This window comes from Chanodichthys erythropterus, chromosome 15 (assembly GCF_024489055.1).
Source record: "Chanodichthys erythropterus isolate Z2021 chromosome 15, ASM2448905v1, whole genome shotgun sequence".
NCBI classification, from domain to species: domain Eukaryota; kingdom Metazoa; phylum Chordata; class Actinopteri; order Cypriniformes; family Xenocyprididae; genus Chanodichthys; species Chanodichthys erythropterus.
This window is the reverse complement of record NC_090235.1, coordinates 7,736,487-7,758,521: the sequence shown is the minus strand read 5'-3', so window position 1 is coordinate 7,758,521 and position 22,035 is coordinate 7,736,487. Positions and strand designations below refer to the sequence as shown.

General features: G+C 35.9%; 1 protein-coding gene and 1 pseudogene across 1 annotated transcript; one reads left to right on the top strand and one right to left on the bottom strand.

Moving 5' to 3' along the window:
• The first annotated feature begins 3,420 nt into the window (after positions 1-3,420).
• On the top strand, positions 3,421-6,514 carry LOC137037255 (4-galactosyl-N-acetylglucosaminide 3-alpha-L-fucosyltransferase 9-like; annotated as a pseudogene).
• Positions 6,515-8,097: 1,583 nt separating this feature from the next.
• On the bottom strand, positions 8,098-16,104 carry si:ch211-264f5.2 (uncharacterized protein LOC570749 homolog). The gene is made up of 7 exons (XM_067411092.1): positions 15,952-16,104; positions 12,014-12,331; positions 11,593-11,925; positions 8,960-9,290; positions 8,784-8,875; positions 8,597-8,646; positions 8,098-8,416 (listed from the first exon to the last, which is right to left on the bottom strand). The coding sequence occupies exons 1-7, from the start codon at positions 15,995-15,997 to the stop codon at positions 8,324-8,326; spliced, it is 1,263 nt and encodes a 420-aa protein (XP_067267193.1). The 5' UTR covers positions 15,998-16,104; the 3' UTR covers positions 8,098-8,323.
• Positions 16,105-22,035: the final 5,931 nt, after the last annotated feature.

Genomic DNA, 22,035 nt, shown 5'->3' with positions numbered 1-22,035 from the left:
CGGCGATTTGATTTCACCCGGCAACTCAGTCTGGAAACCCGTACATTCATTTCTTCTGCATCTGTTACACTTTTGCGGGAACCAATCACAGACTGGCTTATCCACTTTGCTCGCTATTGGCGGGTAAGGAGCTCTTTCTATGGCTCTGGGCGGGTATAACACGATGACGTCTCTCGCATGACAGTCGATCCAATTCCTTTTAACCTCTCGATGCTAAATGACTTCTTTAGTTTAGCAAACAAATCGCTTGACTGGGTCACTTTCATGTTTTTTTTGCACAACCTGCAAAAATCGCTCGATGCCATTGCTGCTTCTGCAAACCGCTGATCAATGCTACAAACTAAACCTGTCTGGAGTTTTTGCGTCGCTCTGCAAAGTAGGTCACCCGGATCGTTGATCTGATTGGTTGAAGGACTATCCAATTGCGTGAATAATGCTCATTGATCATGCCTTTTGTGCAGTAGAAAATACATACCAAACTCCCCAGACCAATGTTCAATTTTAAATTGAGCTTGGTCTGGTGATAGCCAGACAATTGTCCCATGTATTCATTCACTTTAATTTACATATTGTGTTCTTTGGGCAACATGCAATGAAAAAAAAAGTAGCAGCTATAAAAGGAGTAATTTTTCATAATATCTTTAATATTTAAAGATAATATTTTTGTAGGAATATTGATAGATGATAATTTAACAGGGAAGAAATCTCCCTAAAATGCCTGATAAGCATGCAGTAAGTCCTCATGTCCTCTACAGTGGACATGTATGAAACTGATGCATGTTTTCTAAGCAAAAGTTAGATCCTTCTTTCAAACCCATACTAAAGTTATCCTGAGATGTTAATTTATGAAAAACAATTAAATAAGTCATTTAAATTATAATTACATAATATAATTTTGCCATAAGAGTGCTGAATGTAGTCATTCAGTCAATGTTGGTCATATTTAAAGACCAAGGAGAGGGAGTTGGAGGAGGAGACCAAGGTCGATATTTGGTATCTGAAAAGCCCCGAATGTGCCCTTTACAAGACATCCAGAATAAAAACTGTAGCTTATATGGTCTCAAAGAAATTTGTAATGTAAAATGTAATGTCCTCCGCAGTGGAAAAACTACTCCATTGCTGGGTCTCAGTAGGAAAGCCTACATGAAGGAACATTAGAAAAATGTTGATACAATCTTTTATATTTTAGATGACTAAAATATACATGCGTTACGGACATGACAACAACAAAAAAAAAAAAGTAAGTTTTAGGTGACAACATATTTTAGTAATTCTGTGAATTACACTGCGCAATCGAATAAAGGAGGGCTGGCTCTCCACAGAACTTAAAGGGTACATAACATACAGTTTCCGTCAATCTCATGTTAATCTTGAGTACCTATAGAGTAGTAGTGCATCCTTCACATCTCTGAAAAGTCTTTAGTTTTATCAAAATTTATAAAAGATAGGTAAGCTGTACCTAGTCTTTCTGAAAAAAGCCGAGCTCCTGGAGGCGTGCCGTGGGCAGAGCTAAAGGGTCACGAGTGCGCGCAGCTTTTGCGTAGCGATCGACGGCAAGCTGCGACATCATTATAAATAAAAAGGGAACAAAATTGTTTGTGTTGTTTACATTCTATGACATCACATTCAATGCAATTTTACTCACCACCAAGGTGTGGGAACAAAAATTCAGCCCTGGCACTGTAGCCAGACTACACTCAACTCAGCTGCGAGTTCTGTGTTGTAACCTTCACATACAAGATTGGAGGGTTTAATGCAAGAGGTCAACGCAAACAATTCACCAGGTCGACTTTTAGTGAAGCAAAACTTAACTTTCTTTATTCTTCATAAGGTATAGGAGAGGGGAATATGGAGAAAACTGTAACTCAGGCATTTCTTCTTTCTCAAGTTGCTTCTTGTGGCATCAAACTACATCTGGGGGTGAAGAGATTAGTCGATTAGTCAAGGTGGTTCAGACTACTCACATCCTTCACTAGGCCTCTACTCCCAATGCCTGGACTGTGGAACATTCAGCACTCTGTGTCTGCTCACCTCCCCTGCTTCTGCTCTACTGTGGCTTCATTGTTCTTTATGTGGCTGCTGATTGGGCCCAACAACCTGCAGATGAGGCTCTCTGTCAGAGGGGAAACTGTGCACACCTGTGTTGGAGGAGCTATCCCTAGTCCTGAACATCACTGGGTGGCTCTGATGGTGCTTCCCATGGTGCTGAAGGTGACATGCTTCCTTCTGGCCATCACAGTGTGTACTCAACTATTTTGAGATGCATGAATCAGGGTTCCCACAGCTTGGTTAACTTCAAATTCAAGGACCTTTAAAGGACTTTCCAGGTCCAATACCTTCAAACTCAAGGACTTAAAGGATTAGTTCACTATCAAATTAAAATGTCCTGATTAATTTACTCACCCCCATGTCATTCAAGATGTCCATGACCTTCTCTCTTCAGTTGAAAAGAAATTAAGGTTTTTAGCAGTGTGAAACTAAAAAAAGAGCTTTGGCAGCAAATCCACCAGATGGGTTTGGTGCACACATGGATAAAAGCACCCCATGTCCACGGTTAAATATACTGCTGGATCTTTAATGTTGTGGGCCTATTTTTCTGCTGGAGGTCCTGGACATCTTGTTCAGATACATGCTATCATGGATTCTACCAAATACCAACAGATAAAAAATCAAAACCTAACCGGTTCTGCTAGAAATCCAATAATGGGCTGTGGTTGGATCTTCCATCACGACAATGATCCAAAACAAACATCAAAACCAACATAAAAAATGTGTCACTGAGCACAAAATGAAGCTTCTGCCATGACCATTCCAGTCCCCTGACCTGAACCCTAAAGAAAATGAGTGCAGTGAACTGAAGAGAAGAAGCACCAACATGGAGCTGGAATCTGAAGGGTCTGGAGAGATTCTGTATGGAGTAATGGTCTCTGATCTCTTGTCAGGTGTTTTCCAAACTCATCAGGCGTTATAGAGGAAGACTGTTATCTTGGCAAAAGGAGGTTGCAAAAAGAATTGAATAAAGGGTGCTAATAATTGTGGGCAACGTGTTTTGGAGAAAAACATTTATTTCATAATGTGATTTTCCCCCCACTTTCAATTCTTTTCCTTCAATGAAAGGTTAGATTTTTGCTAATTTTATCAATTAAAGATCAAAAGGATAAACAATGCAGATTTATTTTTAGAGTCATCTTTGATCATATTTATGAAGGGGGCTAATAATTCTGGCCACAACTGTACCTCATGCAGGAAACACTCAACATAACGCGTAAGTGTGCGTAACTAACATAAATCAAGCAAGCTAGTATGCACAGGCCACAAAGTGTTGGCAAAATACATCAGCGGACTGGAGGGAATAATATGAATTTTTTTTCCAGAAAACTTCTTGCACAAAATAAATTCAAGCACTTTCAAGGACCTGTATCTATGTATGTTTATTTTCAAAAACTTTCCATTTTTTCATATTCACAAACTTTCAAGTTACCACTTGTAGTTTACATGAATCCATAAGTGTACTACTATGCTACTTCATAGAGCTCTACACGCTCCCAGACGAGGAATAATGGTCTTATCTAGAGAAACCATCGCTAATTTTCTAAAAAAATAAAAATAAAAGATTATATACGTTTTAACCATAAATGCTCATCTTGAACTAGCTCTATTTTCTTCTTCTCTATTATAATTCCAGCAGTGTAGACACTGCTAAGTGTATTACTGCCCTCCACAGGTCAAAGTTTGAACTAATTGTTATATACTTGCACTGGCATATTGTATATGACAATTTAGTTACAAAAACGTTAATCCACCTTGTCACCAATTATGTTATGTTTTTCACTATCATAACATGTAGAAAACACTTGGGGTAAAAGCAAGCGGCAACCTCCCCCCCGTTTCTCTTGGAGCCAATACGGAAGTGACTTAAACTGCAATTCATCAACTGGCCACTAGGGACAGGCTTTAAAAGAAAGCAGAATCTCATTGAGTCCCATGTTAAACTACCCCAACTTTAAAGCAGAAAAAAACATTTTGTCCTTCATGACATCTGTGAGGGGGGTGAATATTTTCACCTGTTCAAATCATATTAAGCTTTGAAGTAATGCATAATTAAGGGCGCGGCCACTTGAGTGACTGGTGGATTGCCGCTGCTGTCACCACTAGCCGTTTTTCTGCTGCCGTCACTTCACCTCAGCTCCATTCACATCCCGCCTCTTTGCCCATTTTCTGTTATCCGGGACTGACGTGCTGCCAAGATGGCAACGGCCGGCTTTAGGGTTCAAAAATGCTCCTCAGATGGGTGACGTCACGGACTACATTATCTCTGGATATTAAAATGCAAAATAACATTCCACCGGCATACATGGAAGAGTAAAAATAGCCCATCATTTAATAAAACAATGCATATGAAGATCTTACCCTTATTTTGTCTATAAATAAACATTGTACTTACAGACAGACTGGAACATTTTCCCATACAAATCTAGACGACTATATATTTTAAGCCAATTATTGATGCATTCTCTATCTTCTTACCTGCATTAGGATAAAAATGTCCCAAACTCATTCCAAAACTGTTCAGAGGATAATAATTGCCATATTTTTGTTGGCATGTTTTCTACTCTGTTTATACTACCTCCTACCTCCTACCTACCATAAACATGTTAAACTACCCTGTTGATCAAGTCCAAATAAACAACAAAGAAACTTGCCTCCGTGTTCTTAAGACGCAGAACTACAGGTGCACTGGAGTGACCAAACTCCTGATGACAACATCTGTACCAAAACCCTTTACTACCACTAAGAAAGAAGAACCAGACACCATTTTGTTGATCTGGATGTGGCCTTTTGGTGCTCCTTTTGAATTAGGATCCTGCAGTTCAGCTTTCAATATCCATGGCTGTCATTTAACAGATGACAAAGGTCTGTTTAACCAAGCACATGGGGTTATGATTCATCATAGAGATATCAGTTGGGATTTATCCAACATGCCGCAACTTCCACAAACTACTTTCCAGAAGTGGATATGGTGGAATATGGAGTCTCCAACTCATTCAGGTCAAAATCCCCAGCTAAAAGACCTGTTTAATCTGACTTCAAGTTACCTCCGGGATTCAGATATTCCAGTACTTTATGGATGGCTCTCAGAGGCCACAGAGGAAGAGAAAAAATATCTATCCACTATCCCAGAGAAGAGCAAATTAGTTTGTTTGATAGTAAGTAACTATAATCCAAACTATAAGCGTTCACATTACTTTACTGAGTTAGTGAAATACATTAATGTGGAAACCCATGGAGGACACTTCAACAAGCGAATTAATAATGACGAATATGTAAATTTGTTGTCCAGTTGCAAATTCTACCTGTCCTTTGAGAATTCCATTCATAGAGACTATATTACTGAGAAGCTGTTCAACCCTCTAAATATTGGTACTGTTCCTGTTGTTATTGGCCCGCCGAGAGAGAACTATGAGCAGTTTATTCCAAGTGAAGCCTTCATCCATGTGGATGACTTCCCATCCCCAAAAGAACTGGCTGATCATCTGAGACTCCTGGACCAAAATAAGGATCTGTATAAGCAGTACTTCACCTGGAGAGAACATTTTGTTTCAAAGAGTAGCGTATTCAGATTTGAACATGCCTGTCGGTTTTGTGATTATATTAGAAAGAATAAGCACTACAAAGTGGTCAGAGATCTCAATAGCTGGTACTGGGGTTAGGCAAAGGGGGGGAGGGGGCTGCAAGTTGAGCTGCATGGTGGGCCAAGTGATATTCCTGGTGGGTCAGGGGGTTCCAGTATATGCATTACTGCCACAAATTCAATGATTCGTTTGTGTTTATTGTTTCAAAATTGATCTCACATCTCAACTATTACCATTATAAATTAATGGAAAATTATATTCTTCTATATCTGTTTGGGGACAGGGATTAAATGGTTTAAAGAACAGAATATAATCATTATTCCACTTATACAGGTGCTGGTCATATAATTAGAATTCACAAGTTCTGAATATGGGACACCATACTTGGCCACATGTCACGGGCACCTCAGTTGTGGGTAATAAGAGTAGAAAAAGTGCTGTTCATTCACTCCCCTGACCTACACAGAAAAATGCAGCCTCTGAATTGGGATGTAGCAATGGGCTGCATCCGAAATCGCACACTCTCTTGAAAAAAAAAAAAAAAGAAATGATACCGTTATCCTTCCCCCAGGTTATTTTGACCCGAAATGAATTTTTAAAACATTTTTAAAAATTGTGTTCGTTGGAGTGGTCCAAGACCTAAAGACATTTGTCGCACTTGAACTCGGAATACACAGGACTGGATTCAAGGAGTTTTTGTGGTTGAAATTTAAAAAAGTAACAAATCCAAAATTAATGGAATGTGAGGATTTATTTGTCAGAAAAATATAAAATAAATCTGGAACAATCTAGAACAAGCACACACGCAAATGAAGGCATAAGACTATAAACATCCCCAATGCAGAACACTTCCACATGCACACACACACACACCTAGAAATTCCCAATAAATTGAAAAAGAGATCATATAACGGGGACAATGTTGTTTTATCCCCAATTTTTTCAAATAAAAATCAGTCACAATGCAGACTGCACACAGGTATTGAGTGGTTAGATTTGATCATTTACAATGCAGAACAACTTTTTCATTTGCTTTAAAAGGCCATCTAGTGGCAAGAGTCATGAAATAATGTTTTATGTTTTTTTTTTGTTTTCACACAAGAGGTCAGCAGAGAAACCATATGTGAGATATTTTGAGCTGAATTTACAGGGTTATGCATGGAAATGGAGTTATTTTGAATTTAAGTTGAAAGAATTTGAAGAATGTGCTTAAATTTTATTTATTTATTATTTATTGATAAAATCTAGTAAAGGTGTGTATATATAGGCATTAAAAATGGAATGAAATAAGCTTCTGGTCAAAAAAAAAGGTATGACTTTAGGGTTTCAGGTCATTTTGACCTGTGAGGGAAAGATTTTTCACAATTTGTGAGGTGAAATAATTATATTTCAGTATAATCATACATCGCTAGAAACGTAATGAACATAATCTAGCTAACATTTAGCTATATGTAACAATAATAAAATGTCAGAAAATATTTGTTCATGCTGTTATTTTGTAAATACTGACGTTGTACAAAAAAGGGTGTTGGCATGTCACCATCAGTGTCCCAATGTGTAATGAGCCTGGGTCCTTATTGTCCTCACAGTCACTATTACCGAATTTGTGTACACGATATACAGTACAGTCCAAAAGTTCGGAACCACTAAGATTTTTAATGTTTTTAAAAGAAGTTTCGTCTGCTGACCAAGGCTACATTTATTTAATTAAAAATACAGTAAAAAACAGTAATATTGTGAAATATTATTACAATTTAAAATAACTGTGTACTATTTAAATATATTTGACAAAGTAATTTATTCCTGTGATCAAAGCTGAATTTTCAGCATCGTTACTCCAGTCTTCAGTGTCACATGATCCTTCAGAAATCATTCTAATATGCTGATTTGCTGCTCAATAAACATTTATGATTATTTTCAATGTTGAAAACAGTTGTGTACTTTTTTTTCAGGATTCCTTGATGAATAGAAAGTTCAAAAGAACAGCATTTATCTGAAATACAAAGCTTTTGTAACATTATACACTACCGTTCAAAAGTTTGGGTCAGTAAGAATTTTTATTTTTATTTTTTTGAAAAGAAATTAAAGAAATGAATACTTTTATTCAGCAAGGATGCATTAAATCAATCAAAAGTGGCAGTAAATACATTTATAATATTACAAAAGATTAGATTTCAGATAAACACTGTTCTTTTGAACTTTCTATCCATCAAATAATCCTGAAAAAAAATAGTGTACACAAATATTTTGTACAATTGTACACATTAAATGTTTCTTGAGCAGCAGATCAGCATATTAGAATGATTTCTGAAGGATCATGTGACACTGAAGACTGGAGTAATGATGCTGAAAATTCAGCTTTTCCATCACAGGAATTAATTACTTTGTCAAATATATTTAAATAGTACACAGTTATTTTAAATTGTAATAATATTTCACAATATTACTGTTTTTACTGTATTTTTAATTAAATAAATGTAGTCTTGGTGAGCAGACGAAACTTCTTTTAAAAACATTAAAAATCTTAGTGGTTCCAAACTTTTGGACTGTACTGTACATGTTCACAAGCTAGGGAGCTGATTGAGACGCACCCATACAAAATGAGCAGAGCGATAGGTTCCCAGAACCAGGATTGAAAACCACTGCTCTAGTCCATCTTTGTGTTCCAGGGGTCTCAACTTTACAACAGTTTATATTATTAGGACAGCTTTTGAGTCTGAGCTGAACTGCACAACTGAAGTATTTATCCATTCATTGGCCAGTAGATCATTTCTGTCATTTGCCTATCAAAAAACAAACAAACAAAAAAGCTGTCAGCAAATAAAGTCTACAAAGTTTACCGTTGTGTTGTTTATGTGGTCTAAATGAACAATTTATATGATTTTTATTTCATAATTGTACTCTATTTTCTTATTTAGCATTTTGTCAAATAATATTTTTGATATTGTTAAATATTTATTTACATGGAGGTCTGTTGTTATTTCGGTTGCTTCCTCTCTTGTGATTTCCTTTTCTGAAATGTTCAGGGAAAAAGAATATTCATCAAAAAATTACAGGCAAGACAAAATTTCTCTTAAATATTGATTGACAAGTGAATGCTTATTAAACAATTAAGAGAATTATATATAATAACAACAATAGAGGTCTTACGATGCCATGACCACAATTTCCAAGAAACTCCAGATAACATAAAGAATATAAGCAGTCCTCCACAAACTAGTGCAATCTCCCAATTATGGTCTCTGAAACCGAGAAATGTTATCAGCTAGTATATAAATAGATGTGAAATAGCATTTATGTTGCACAGAAGAATACTCTGAACATACCTGCTTTCATAAGTGGGTGTGGGTTCAAATGTCACATCTTTAGATGATACAGTAACTGTAGAGTTACGAGTTGCTGATCTACTGGTTAGTGGTGTCCTAATGGTACCACTGCTGTGAGATGGGTTCTCTATTGTAGTTAGATAGGTTGAGGACTCTATTGTAGAATAAAACTGCTTTGGTGATGCTGTAGATGTCTGGTCAGGTTTTTCAGTCTGAATCGAAGTACTTTGTGGTAATTGTGATTTTGTGGGTACAAGAGGAGTGACTGAATTATGGTTGTGTACATCCACAGCTGAAGTGAAGGATGGAGCTGTGGTATATGTGGAAGGTCCTGTGAAGGTCAGATGAGACACAGTTAAAAAACTATGTTTTAAACCGATCAAAGCAGTAATATAATTTCATTTGTATGCACTGCCATTATCTTTAAAGGTGAAGTATGCAATTCCTTGAATGTTAAAATACTTTCACGGTCAGAACTACTGGTCTGCATATGTTCAGGATATAAGCTGTTGGTTTACAGGAGCCAGTTTTTCACCTCCTACTTTACTGTCTACACTCAACTGTCCTATAAATGATGAATATGCAGAGAAAACAAGTAAGCTATTTGTTGGATGATTCCCACCAAAAGTCTTAAAGGGATAGTTCACCCAAAAATGTTGTCATCACTTACTCACCCTCAAGTTGTTCCAAACCTGTATGATCACAAAAGAAGATATTTTAAAGCATGTTGGTAATCAAACAGTTGATGGTAGCCATTGACTTCCATATAGGAAAAAAATACTATGGACGTCAATGGGTGCCATCAACTGTCTGTTTACCAACATTCTTTAAAATATCTTATTTTGTGTTCAGCAGAAGAAAGAGACTCATACAGGTTTGGAACAACATGAGGTAAAGTAAATGATGCCAACATTTTCATTTTTGGATGAATTATCCCTTTAACATTGTTCTTTCAAAACTTAGCTCTTTGTTTGGTTACCCCTACATAGCAACACTGGCCCAACCAATGGCGTGGTCAACACAGCAAATTTGCTTAGCCTTAGGACTTTAATCTTGCTCCAGGAGACCCACTGTCCTGCAAAGTTTATTTTCAATCTGCTTTAGGTCACCTGCCTGTGAGTTTTCAAGCAATCCTGAAAACCTTGATTCAGGTGTGTATAATTAGGTTTGGAGCAAAAGAACCCAATGCAAGATCTGCATGGGTAAATCTCCCTAACGCAAAATTCCAGATCGCATGGATTCCCTTTGAAAGTGTGTTTTTGCCCACAAAAAAATTGTAAATGTTACTGAACTTTTATACAGTGTCCAAACCAGGGACAATGTGATAAGATTCAAGCTACAAGCAATTTTTCTGCCATAGCCTTGTAGGCAATGCTCCGCCATATACCACAACAGCGCTTCGGGAGACCTGAGTTCGAGTCCCGGCTCATGGTCCTTTCCCGATCCTGTGCCCTTCTTTCCTCCCTGTCACTTCCTGACTCTCCTTGATTTTTCTCTCCAAAAAAGACAAATAATCCCATATACACAGTATGTATATATAGCCTATGTGTGTGTGTGTGTGTAATTAAAGATATTTTAAGAAATTATTAAGTTATTTTTAAAGGGTTAGTTCACCCAAAAATGAAAACCTGTCAGTAATTTCTCACCCTCATGTCGTTCCACACTCGTCGTAAGACCTTTGTTCATCTTCAAAACACAAATTAAGATATTTTTGATATATTCTTGCCAGCAAGATAATTAACACTTTCAATGCCCAGAAAGGTACTAAAGACATATTTAAAACAGATCATGTGACTACAGTGGTTTTAACCTTAATGTTATGAAGCAAAGAGAATACTTTTTGTATGCCAAAAAACAAAATAACGACTTTTCAACAGTATCTAGCGATTGCCAGTTTCACAAAACACTGCTTCGAAGCTTTACGAAACTTTTGTTTTGAATCAGTGGTTCAGAGCACCAAAGTCACATGATTTCAGTAAACGAGGCTTTGTTACATTATAAGTGTTTTGAAATTTCAATACTTCACGTAACTTTGACAGTTTGATATGCACTCCGAACCATTGATTCGAGACAAAAGATTCGTAAAGCTTCAAAGCTTCATGAAGCAGTGTTTTAAAATCGGTCATCACTAGATGTTGTTGAAAAGTCATTATTTTGTTTTTTTGATGCACAAAAAGTAAAAAAATTATTAAGGGAGAACCACATGAAAAATATGTTTTTAGTAGCTTTCTGGGCATCTGAAAATGTTAATTATCTTGCTGGCAATGGAGGCCTCAACTGAGCCATCGGATTTCATCAAAAATATCTTGATTTGTGTTCTGAAGATGAACGAAGGTCTTACGGGTGTGGAACGACATGAGAGTGAGTAATAAATGACGGAATTTTCCTTTTTGGGTGAACTAACCCTTTAAGATATGAAATAAATGATCCACTGTTGCTTTCATTATGGCTAATAAAGTCATGAAAAATTGATAATTGAACTCAAATTAAACTATTTTATGTTGCAGAAATAGAAACCCCTATGGCTGATTAGGAGAAAAAATCTAATTAACATGGTAAAGATACATGTTGCGGCATCTGGTAAGCACATGACATTAATTCAATATATTTGAACAACTGTTATTGAAACTTACTTGTGTTGGCATCTGTATTGAGTTGCCTTGAATGTACATTAATATGAACAGGAGCCTGCACTCCCCCAGCCATACACCAAAACCAGCCTGAATCAGTCTTCTTCAGTCCTGTCAGCGTCACTGTATAAACACCATCAATGGTATCATTTATCTGTAGAGCTGCACCAGGGGATGGCTCTATATCCTGAGCTGTTTGACAGGAGTGCAATTCTCCACTTCTGCACCATTTTTTCTCATCATCTATAAGTTTGTTACTGTAGAGACATTGGACGGTAACATTGCCGCCCTCTTCACCTGACACCCAGTTGCTGGCCACTGACAGATCTGGAGTACCTGAAAATAATCAAATGACAAAATCAATCACTCTTTGAACCATCAAATGTCTCATAGTGGTGCTAAAATATATCTCAATAACATTTACCCTCAATGACGGTAAGTTCTAGAGATGTTCTAGCTCGGGAACCTGGAGTCCTCACAATACACCAATAGCGACTTGAATCACTGCTGCTTAGGTTTGTCATCGTCATGGCTGTTACCAGTTCATCAGGGCTGTTGTAAAAGCTGATGCCTGGTTGCTTCTCTTGGCTGGTAGGTTGCATTTTCTTGCAGGCAAACCAGTACTTTCCTTTGCACCAATACATAGGAAGGTATCTGTACGTTCGATGGTAGTGACAGGGAATGGTAACAGATCCCCCGATTTGAGCTGTTATTTTCTGTACTGTCCATAGAGAATTGATACCTGTGAGTAATAAAATATATATACTCTAGAAAGATTTTCTGTGGAACGCAAAGAAGTTGAAAGGCCAATTCACACTGCACCGACAGATGCTGCTGATCGACGAGGACACCAGATTGCAGCATGTCACTTCTCAGTGAATCGGTCCAACTGAAACTACCCTTAACCCTATACCCCTACACCCTGACAGACGGCTTTGTCGACCAATGTCAACCTTTCTCCATGCCCTACCTTTCGTGCCCACTGCTCCAGCCTGCAGTTATCCCTACTTGCCAACGAGGGAAAAAAAAACTGATTCAACAAAACCTAACAAAGTGTCTGTTGGTGCAGTGAATTGGCCTGAAGAATACCATCAATACGGGTTTTAGATTGACATTAAGATGAGAAAACAATTATTTTTTTGTGTGTAAATTCAATATAAAGGCGCTGTGCTGTCATATATTAGCATTTAGGTCCAGTGTTCACACAGTACAAACTGCATCTAAACTTGCTGTATTTTAGAAAGAATTTTTGTCAGATATAAACTGCTGCAGATTACCAGCAGGGTCACCAAATCAGACAAGGTGGCATTAGAGGTTACCGAAATTCATTACCACCTTGGCTTTAATGTTACCCAAATTCAATGTGGTGATGTCTAAACATTGTTATTTTATGTTTTAAAAAGCTTGTTTCTCTGATGTGATGATATCTACAGCAGGGTCAATGCATTTACATAATTTCCACTGAAACAGGAAGAAAGGGCAGGACATATTGAACAGCCCCTCCCCTTTTATAAAATAGCCAATAGCGTTTTATTTACAGTACAGTCCAAAAGTAAATTGGAACCATTAAGATTTTTTACGTTTTTAAAAAAAGTTTTGTCTGCTCACCAAGGCTACATTTATTTAATTAAAAAATACAGTAAAAACAGTAATATTGTGAAATATTATTACAATTTAAAATAACTGTTTTCTATTTGAATATATTTGACAAAGTAATTTATTCCTGTGATGGCAAAGCTGAATTTTCAGCATCATTACTCCAGTCTTCAGTGTCACATGATCCTTCAGAAATCATTCTAATATGCTGATCTGCTGCTCAAGAAACATTTAATGTGTACAATTGTACAAAATATTTGTGTACAATATTTTTTTTCATGATTATTTGATGAATAGAAAGTTCAAAAGAACAGTGTTTATCTGAAATCTAATCTTTTGTAACATTATAAATGTCTTTACTGCCACTTTTGATTGATTTAATGCATCCTTGCTGAATAAAAGTATTCATTTCTTAAATTTCTTTTCAAAAAAATAAAAATCTAAATTCTTACTGACCCCAAACTTTTGAACGGTAGTGTATAATGCTACAGAAGCTTTGTATTTCAGATAAATGCTGTTCTTTTGAACTTTCTATTCATCAAGGAATCCTGAAAAAAAAAGTACACAACTGTTTTCAACATTGAAAATAATCATAAATGTTTATTGAGCAGCAAATCAGCATATTAGAATGATTTCTGAAGGATCATGTGACACTGAAGACTGGAGTAATGATGCTGAAAATTCAGCTTTGCATCACAGGAATAAATTACTTTGTCAAATATATTTAAATAGTACACAGTTATTTTAAATTGTAATAATATTTCACAATATTACAGTTTTTTACTGTATTTTTAATTAAATAAATGTAGCCTTGGTGAGCAGACAAAACTTCATTAAAAACCAAAAAACAATTTTGACTTCATGGCAACTTTAAATGCTACCCAAAATGAACAGTGACCTCTAGTCACAAATACACAGGTACACACCTATACATATATACAGTATATATATTGCATGCTCTTGAACAGTAGATATCTGTCACTGATTCAAAGAACTGATGAAGATGAGGCAATAATAAATCTTCAGTGAAATTGAGAACTTGTGTCTTACTTCTATACCCAACTGCACAGTTTACAGTGTTTTACTTTTTTTCTTTCTGCATACCATGGATGAGAATCCCTTGCTTTGTGTTCGATATACAGATGTAGACTGTCCGCTTTCAAAAGATGTACACAAATTTACTATGCAATGGACTGTTAGAAGAGAATAGCCAGCATTCACAAGTCCATGTTACATTATCAGTATATTATATACTTATATACAAAATTATATTTTGCTTGTTTCTGCCACAGAATAAATAAAAAAAAAAAAGCATTGCAACTAATTTATCTAACAAAAATCAGACTTTTTTCTCACAATTGCGAGTTTATATCACAATTGCGAGTTTACATCTCAAAATAAAGACTGTATTATTTACAGTCAGGGGCACCTTTAGAATACCAGAGGCCCTTGCGCTACACCATTACAACCGGTCCCCTACCCCGAATAAAAATGTCACCAGGCCATTAGTCACTACTGGGATATTTCAGTTTGTGCTCTTGCATGAATAAATGCAAATTACACAATTTTAGATACTTTTCTTCCTTGTTTTTCTAGCTAAAAAAAAAGTCCTTGATAATATCAGTAAAGTCACTCTCAATAGACATTAGTTAGCTGTTTTTTGGGTTTAACCATGGCCATTTTTAAGAAATCCCGCTCACTGGATATGTTCACACTGCCAGTGTTTGTGATTGATAACCGCATTAGTGAGTCTCCAAATATCCTGTTCTCTTGCATGAATGACATTACAGAAAACTAGTTTTCTGGGCACAGCAGGGTTTCGGCAAAAATGTGAGTCCAGAAAATTTATGGGTGTGAGTTCAGTGATAGAATATTGTTGTCACTCCTGTAAACTCAGAAAAAATTATGTTAAAAATAGTATTTTCGTGCAGCCAGTTGACCTCTACCCAGCGTAGCCCATGGAAGCATGTGCATTAATGTGCCCATGTTCACAACTGCTTGTTTATATCTCACAATTCTGAGAAAAAATAGTCAGAATTGTGATCTAAAAATCACAGTTTACTTTATTTTTTATTCCCTGGTGAAAACAAGCTTCCATATTTCTGAGTGAATGCACTGAAGATAAAGAACATGTCTGGAGAGAGGAAACATCTGAAATTCTTCTCTGTTGCAATGTCAGACGAGCATGGTTATGTAAATATCACTTTGACGTCAATGAATTGATTAATCGTCCCCATGGAATTTTAAGGTCAAAATTGAGTTATTCACATATTCTTATTCTGACAACTTATTTACACTTTACAATAAATGTACATGAATAATTAATTAATATTTAAACTCATGATTAGTGAAGATATGAATATTGAAGATAGGATAGCTCTTCATTGGTTCATGATTAGTTCATATCATCACTAATCATCATGAGTTCATGTTGAAGTAAGTATTATTTCAGGTATATGTAGGCCTACATGATTATTCATGTAGGCTAGGTTAGTTGGAAGGTGTTGTTACCTGTTTTATTATGTCATCACAATGGTTCACCTACTCCACTCACCTACTCATATAGGCTAATTTTAGTATTCTTTCAAAATATTTGTTAAAAGCGTTTTTTTTTAACAATCACTAGGACACATTTCTCATAGTGTGATCAAAAAAAAAAAAAAAAGACTGACAAAGCAGGAATAACATTGTGAAAGAATCCTATTCCCTACAACCAACACAGATTTAGTATACAAAATTGAATTATTTTTCCTAAAAAGGACTTACCTTGGACACCTAAAAGCAGCACTAAGGTACTCAGCAGAAAAGCCATAATTTAATCAGTGATTTCACAAAAATGATAATCCTTTCTCATGTATCTTCGTCTTATATCTTAACCATTTGAACTGATACTTCCTTTTATTGTGGATTTCAACATTTCCCGCACATGACTCATATCCTTCTTTCTTTCCTCATGGTCATACTGATTGGTATGGGGTATTGGTCCCCCTTTGGTTGAAATCAACACCTTTCTCCACTCTAGCATCAGGGTACTCAAGGTCCGAACCTCAGTATTTTTACACGGTGTATAATAATATTAGTAAAATAAATGCTTAATAATAACTGTATACTGGTTATGCAAAAACTTTGTACCATGCCAAGAAAACTCATCTGAGCCAATCAACGGTCTTAACAATGCTTGCCAATGTCAAAATGACTGGGATGGCCAATCAAATCAAAGAAGGCAACTCTGTTGCTGTGTTCGAAATCGCCCCCCCTATACCCTCATTCACAGAGATGGGCAGTATTTTAATTAAATGTATTTAAAATACGTATTTAATTACTGTATACTGTGTATTCTGTAAATTGTATTTTCCTTAAAGAAAAAATCAAATGTAATTTGTAATTAAATACTTTGAGAGACAGTATTTTGTATTTAAAGTACTTAAAATACATGCAAATATGTTATTTTATTCCCACTTTCATCACCAAGCTTAAAGATAGGGTAGGTCATTTTCGGAGAGGCTACACTCTAAAAAATGCTGGGTTAAAAACAACCCAAGTTGGGTTGAAAATGGACAAACCCAGCGATTGGGTTGTTTTAACCCAGCGGTTGGGTTAAATGTTTGCCCAACTTGCTGGGTAGTTTTATTTAAACCAACTATTATTTAAAAATTGCTATATGGCTAGCTTAAAATGAACCCAAAATAGTTTGGAAATTAAAAACCAGATGCAATTAGAGCCAACAATAATAGACAAAAGGTAAAAATGTTTCTTAATAAGCTTTAATATTTTATAAATATAAATTTAATAGTTTAATAGTTTATTAATATAAATTTATTAATAAGCAATTTAATACATGTTTACTGTTTAATAATTATTCATTGAACATTAATAAATGTTCATTTCCAACATACTTTGGGTTAATTTTAATTAAGCAATACAGTAATTTTTAAACAATAGTTGAGTAAATAAAACTACCCAGCAGGTTGGGCAAACATTTAACCCTACCGCTGGGTTAAAACAACCCAATTGCTGGGTTTGTCCATTTTCAACCCAACTTGGGTTGTTTTTAACCCAGCATTTTTTAGAGTGTTGCATTAGTGAGCTCGCTTTGAAAGCATAAAACCCCACCATCCATTCAGAGCATCTCCAAAGCCGTGCCTTCTCCAAAACACTTAAACGCAAAGAGCAGGGAGCAAAAGCGCCACGTAAAGACAGCGTTAAACTACCTCATATCTCAAAGCACATAACATTACAATAATAATGAACATCATAAACAACTTAAAGATCACTGACCTGTACCACCTGACTGCTGCAGATTCATTTCGGCATTGAAAGTGTTGATAACAAACTGATTGGCTGATGTTTGCGTTGGTGCTTGAAAAATTTAGAAATTTTCAACTTCTGCCGTGAGCAACGCGAGTGAAGTGACGCAACGGAACCCACAATTCAATTCTACAATGCATGACGTCACCCATTCAAAGTAAATGAGAAACACTAACGTCGACACACCTTGGAGGTGGCTGCAAGCACGACATATGTTGTCTAGTGTTGCGCTAATCAGTTCTATCTGCGGATAATCCGCAGCCGGGTGGGTCAAATAATAAACAATATCATTCTGATTATTTGTGAGAGAAAACACAGTCGTCGTGTCTTCAATTAATGTAACCATCTGGGTGAAAACTGGATGCGTGTCAGTATTCGGTCCATGCTTTATTCCTAAAGTGACAGCAGCCTAATAAACCTGCTGCTCATTAATGTTAATCAAGCAACAAAAGAAAAAGACAACATCACTCACTGCTCCTGACTGAATAAGTATCTTTATAAGGAGCATCAATCTATATTTAATTCATACAGTGAGGACTGTTCAATGATTTTACATTTGATTATTCATTTTTCTGTATTATTTCCCACTTGATTGCTACTGTTAAATAGTTGTTAGTGCTTTTTGAATGCTTTGGCTCTTACTGAGAGCAACTCTGTTACAATTCAAATGATTGTGTGTAAATTTGTGCTTGCCATTTAACATTTTAGCAAACTTGCAGCCCCAATAGGCTACTGTAGGAAGATTAAAAGATTTAAACTCTGTCATGGAAACTAGCATGCATAAACCGTAATTAAACAATTTAATAATCAATTAAAAAGGAATTTATACCTGTATGGATATCACTCTGTAGCCACGTTGGATCAGCGGTTTGGAAAAAGGTATGGATGAATGATTAAGCTGGGGGCGCCATCTTCAGGCGAAACGCGGGAATTCATTCAAAGTTGTGGGATTGAATGAGTGGACTGGACTCAGTAACGTCCACTATGGTTTCGGACACCACTACAAATGGCTGTCCCCTCAAATAGTGCCCTATTTAAGGGTATAAGGGGCGATTTCAGACATGATGCTTGCTGTTTGACCATTTTTGTGCCTCAGCTCGGTCATAAACTTGTTAAAAAAAAAAGAAAAAAAGTTTACACTGTCGCCGGTAAAAAAAAAAACAAAAAAAAACATTATCATCTTATTTCGTGTAAACAGCTGTGTAAACAGCCCCTTAAAGGCACTATATGTAAGATTTTTGTATTATAATATCCAAAAACCACTAGAACAATGTTATATTTTTGTTGACTTCTGTACTTACATTATCCCAGATATTTCACCAGACCAGGCCTACACATACGTTTGACCGGAAGAAGTGAAAGCGGCGACTGCGGCATAATAAAAGCTCTGCTGCAGTCTTAACAACATTACTGCAATTGTATTTTATTTATGTATTTATTCTTTTTTCCCCCCAATGCTTTGGTAATTGTATATAGTTTGAAAGGTGATGTTTATTTTATATACATGAGTATACTGTTTGGCATATAGCCTAACAAAGTAAATTGTACATTTTGTGTTAAAACCAAATAAAATCTCTCATTAGCAATCGCTCCAGTGGCCTGCTCTGCTTCATACTACAGTAGCATTAATAATATCATCCATGAACATGATTTCTGCCCGAGTCCCATCCCGATTCTTTTCCACCGGTTGCAGATGTGAAGACGACATCTCCCATGATTCCGTGCTCAATCTCTGCATCATCAAGCTACACTTTTATTTTGTATAGGCGACCTTTAGCGGCGGAAATTTACATAGTGCGCCTTTAATAGTAGCTTATATCCACCTATTTTAACCAGATCACATCTATATCTTTGTTACATCTGAACAGCATAGAAACAAAATAAAACTAGTGAAGTGTATTCTCAATCAGTGTACATTAATTTAACCCCCAAAACATTTGTCATTAGTGCTAAACTAAAGTCAGGCATAGTGTTTACATTTATGCTACATGTTTATCTGTTACTTCAGCTGGCTGATTTAGAAGTCAGATATCATACATACATATATAGCCTAATTTTATCTAATATTATAGGCAAACATTTTTTTTTTTTTTTTGAGTCCTGACTATTGAAAAATCCACATAATTGCTCTGATCTGATTTACATAATCTTTTAAGTGTTAAAAAGAAAAAGATGTGAACGATTAGTTGAAAATTGACTCATCTTAAAAGGGTCATGTGATGATTGTGTAAATGTCTTTTTTCTAGTTTACTCTGACTTATGACCAGTTTAAACTGGTGGTTGTTTTGAAACATGGCAGCTGTTTTCTCACTTGTGCAAATATGTAAACCATGTGTGCATCTCAATCAGCTCCCTAGCTTCCTAGGTCGTGCGTCAGTATATTGTTTACATGAGGTCGGGCACTGGTAAATAAGGACCCAGGGCTCACTATACATTGGGACACTGATGACTCTATTTCTAGCAACATGACAATGTCCTCATTGTACAACATCATTACTGGTATTTATGAACAACAGCAGAACTGATATCTTTCTGACATTATTTTATTTATTTAAAGTACATTATGATAAATACTTTGCTTGTTACATATACATGCACCATTTCAGCTGTAAATAAATGATAAATGTTAGCTAGATTATGTTCATTATCTGTCTAGTTTATGCTGAAATATAAGTAAATAATGTATTTTTAAAAAAACATCTATTCTGTGTTATTATGTGTATTGAGATGGCACGCATGATTTATGATTTTCATGCTTCAGAACTTCCAGCATCGATTCTCATTGTCTCTCACGTTTCAGTGTACTGGAAGGATTACGCGAATGGCTGACTACTGAACTATGGAGCTGATTGAGACGCACCCATGTACTGGACTAGCAACAAACTAGGACAGCTGTTATTTGTCTAGCTTCCTCCTCCAGGGAGCAGTCGTGAGACGTTTAGTTCAATGCTCCTTATTACGCAATCTCCGTTTTCAGTATTCTTGTTTACTGCAGTATGTTTCACATCTCAAATGTCACTCCAGTCTATACTGCAGTGATTGACCTCTCTAAATTGAAGTGTTTTTCCTTTCTCCAGTAAGGAAGTGACACTATCTAGGCCTGTTTTTTTTTTAAATGTATGTGACAAATTATTAATATAAACATAAAATATGTTTACATATAGTCCACAAGACAAAAAATAGCTGAATTTATTAACCCCGTACAAAAGTTTGTGAACCATTGGTTCTTAATACTGTGTGTGGTTACCTGATGATCCACAACTGTTTTTTGGTTTTGTGATGGTTGTTCTGAGCAGTTAAACTGCCCAATATTCTTCAGAAAAATCCTCCAGGTCCTGCAGATTCCTCAGTTTTCAAGGATTTTTTGCATATTTGAACCCTTTCCAGCAGTGACTGTATGATTTTGAGATTCATCTTTTCACACTGAGGACAACTGAGGGACTCAAACTCGACTATTAAAAAAGGTTCAAACATTCACTGATGCTCCTTAAGGAAACACGATGCATTAAGAGTCGGGGGGTGAAAACTTTTTGAATTTGAAGATCAAGGTAAATTGCACTTAATTTGTCTTCCAGGAAACATGCAAGTATCTTCTGTTACTTCCAAAGGCAGTACTAAATGAAAAAAGAAAAGAAAAGAAAAGAGATATTTCAACAAAATAAGAAAAATGTAGACATCTTCATCCTGTTCAAAAGTTTTCTCCCACCGATTCTTGCATCGTGTTTCCTTCTGGAGCATCAGTGAATGTTTGAACCTTTTTTAATAGTTGTGTTCGAGTCCCTTAATTGTCCTCAGTGTGAAAAGATGAATCTCAAAATCCTTCAGTCACTGCTGGAAAGGGTTCAAATATGCAAAAATTCTTGAAAACTGAAGAATCTGTAGGACCTGGAGGATTTTTCTGAAGAATATTGGGCAGTTTAACTGCTCAGGACAAACAAGAGACTAGCAACAACAACAAAAAAATGATTTTTTTGTCTTTTTTTTTTTTGTCTTGTGGACTATCTTTTATGTAAAATATCTTACTCAGGACAGTAAATAAAAAATAACATGCATTTTGTATAATCTCTCTTATTTTGTTAAAATTATTCACATTTTCACAGATTCTGCAAGTGGTTCCCATATTATATATATATATATATATATATATATATATATATATATTCTGTTTATTTATGCATCCTATTTACTGGTCCTTTTAAAGTGTATTCAATTCTACTATTTATAACTGCACTAAAACAAGGACACTAGTCTCAAATACCTTTGACATTCATTTGATTCCTTTTCATTCACATGCATATGAAGTCACCTTATCATGGGACGTCAAATTCTTAAGCTGAGCTCTGTATTAATAAAACTGACTTCCTCTAAAAATCTGACCTGTTACCTAGTTACTCAGGTTATTATTGCATATTGCACATTTCTAAGATGCATCACTGTACTTTATCATTCTAATAGGCAAAGTGAATTTTCAAGTGTTTTTTTTTTGCAGGCTACCTTGCCACTGCTCTATGGGAAATTCCTATACTCGGGTCCAACTGGGTG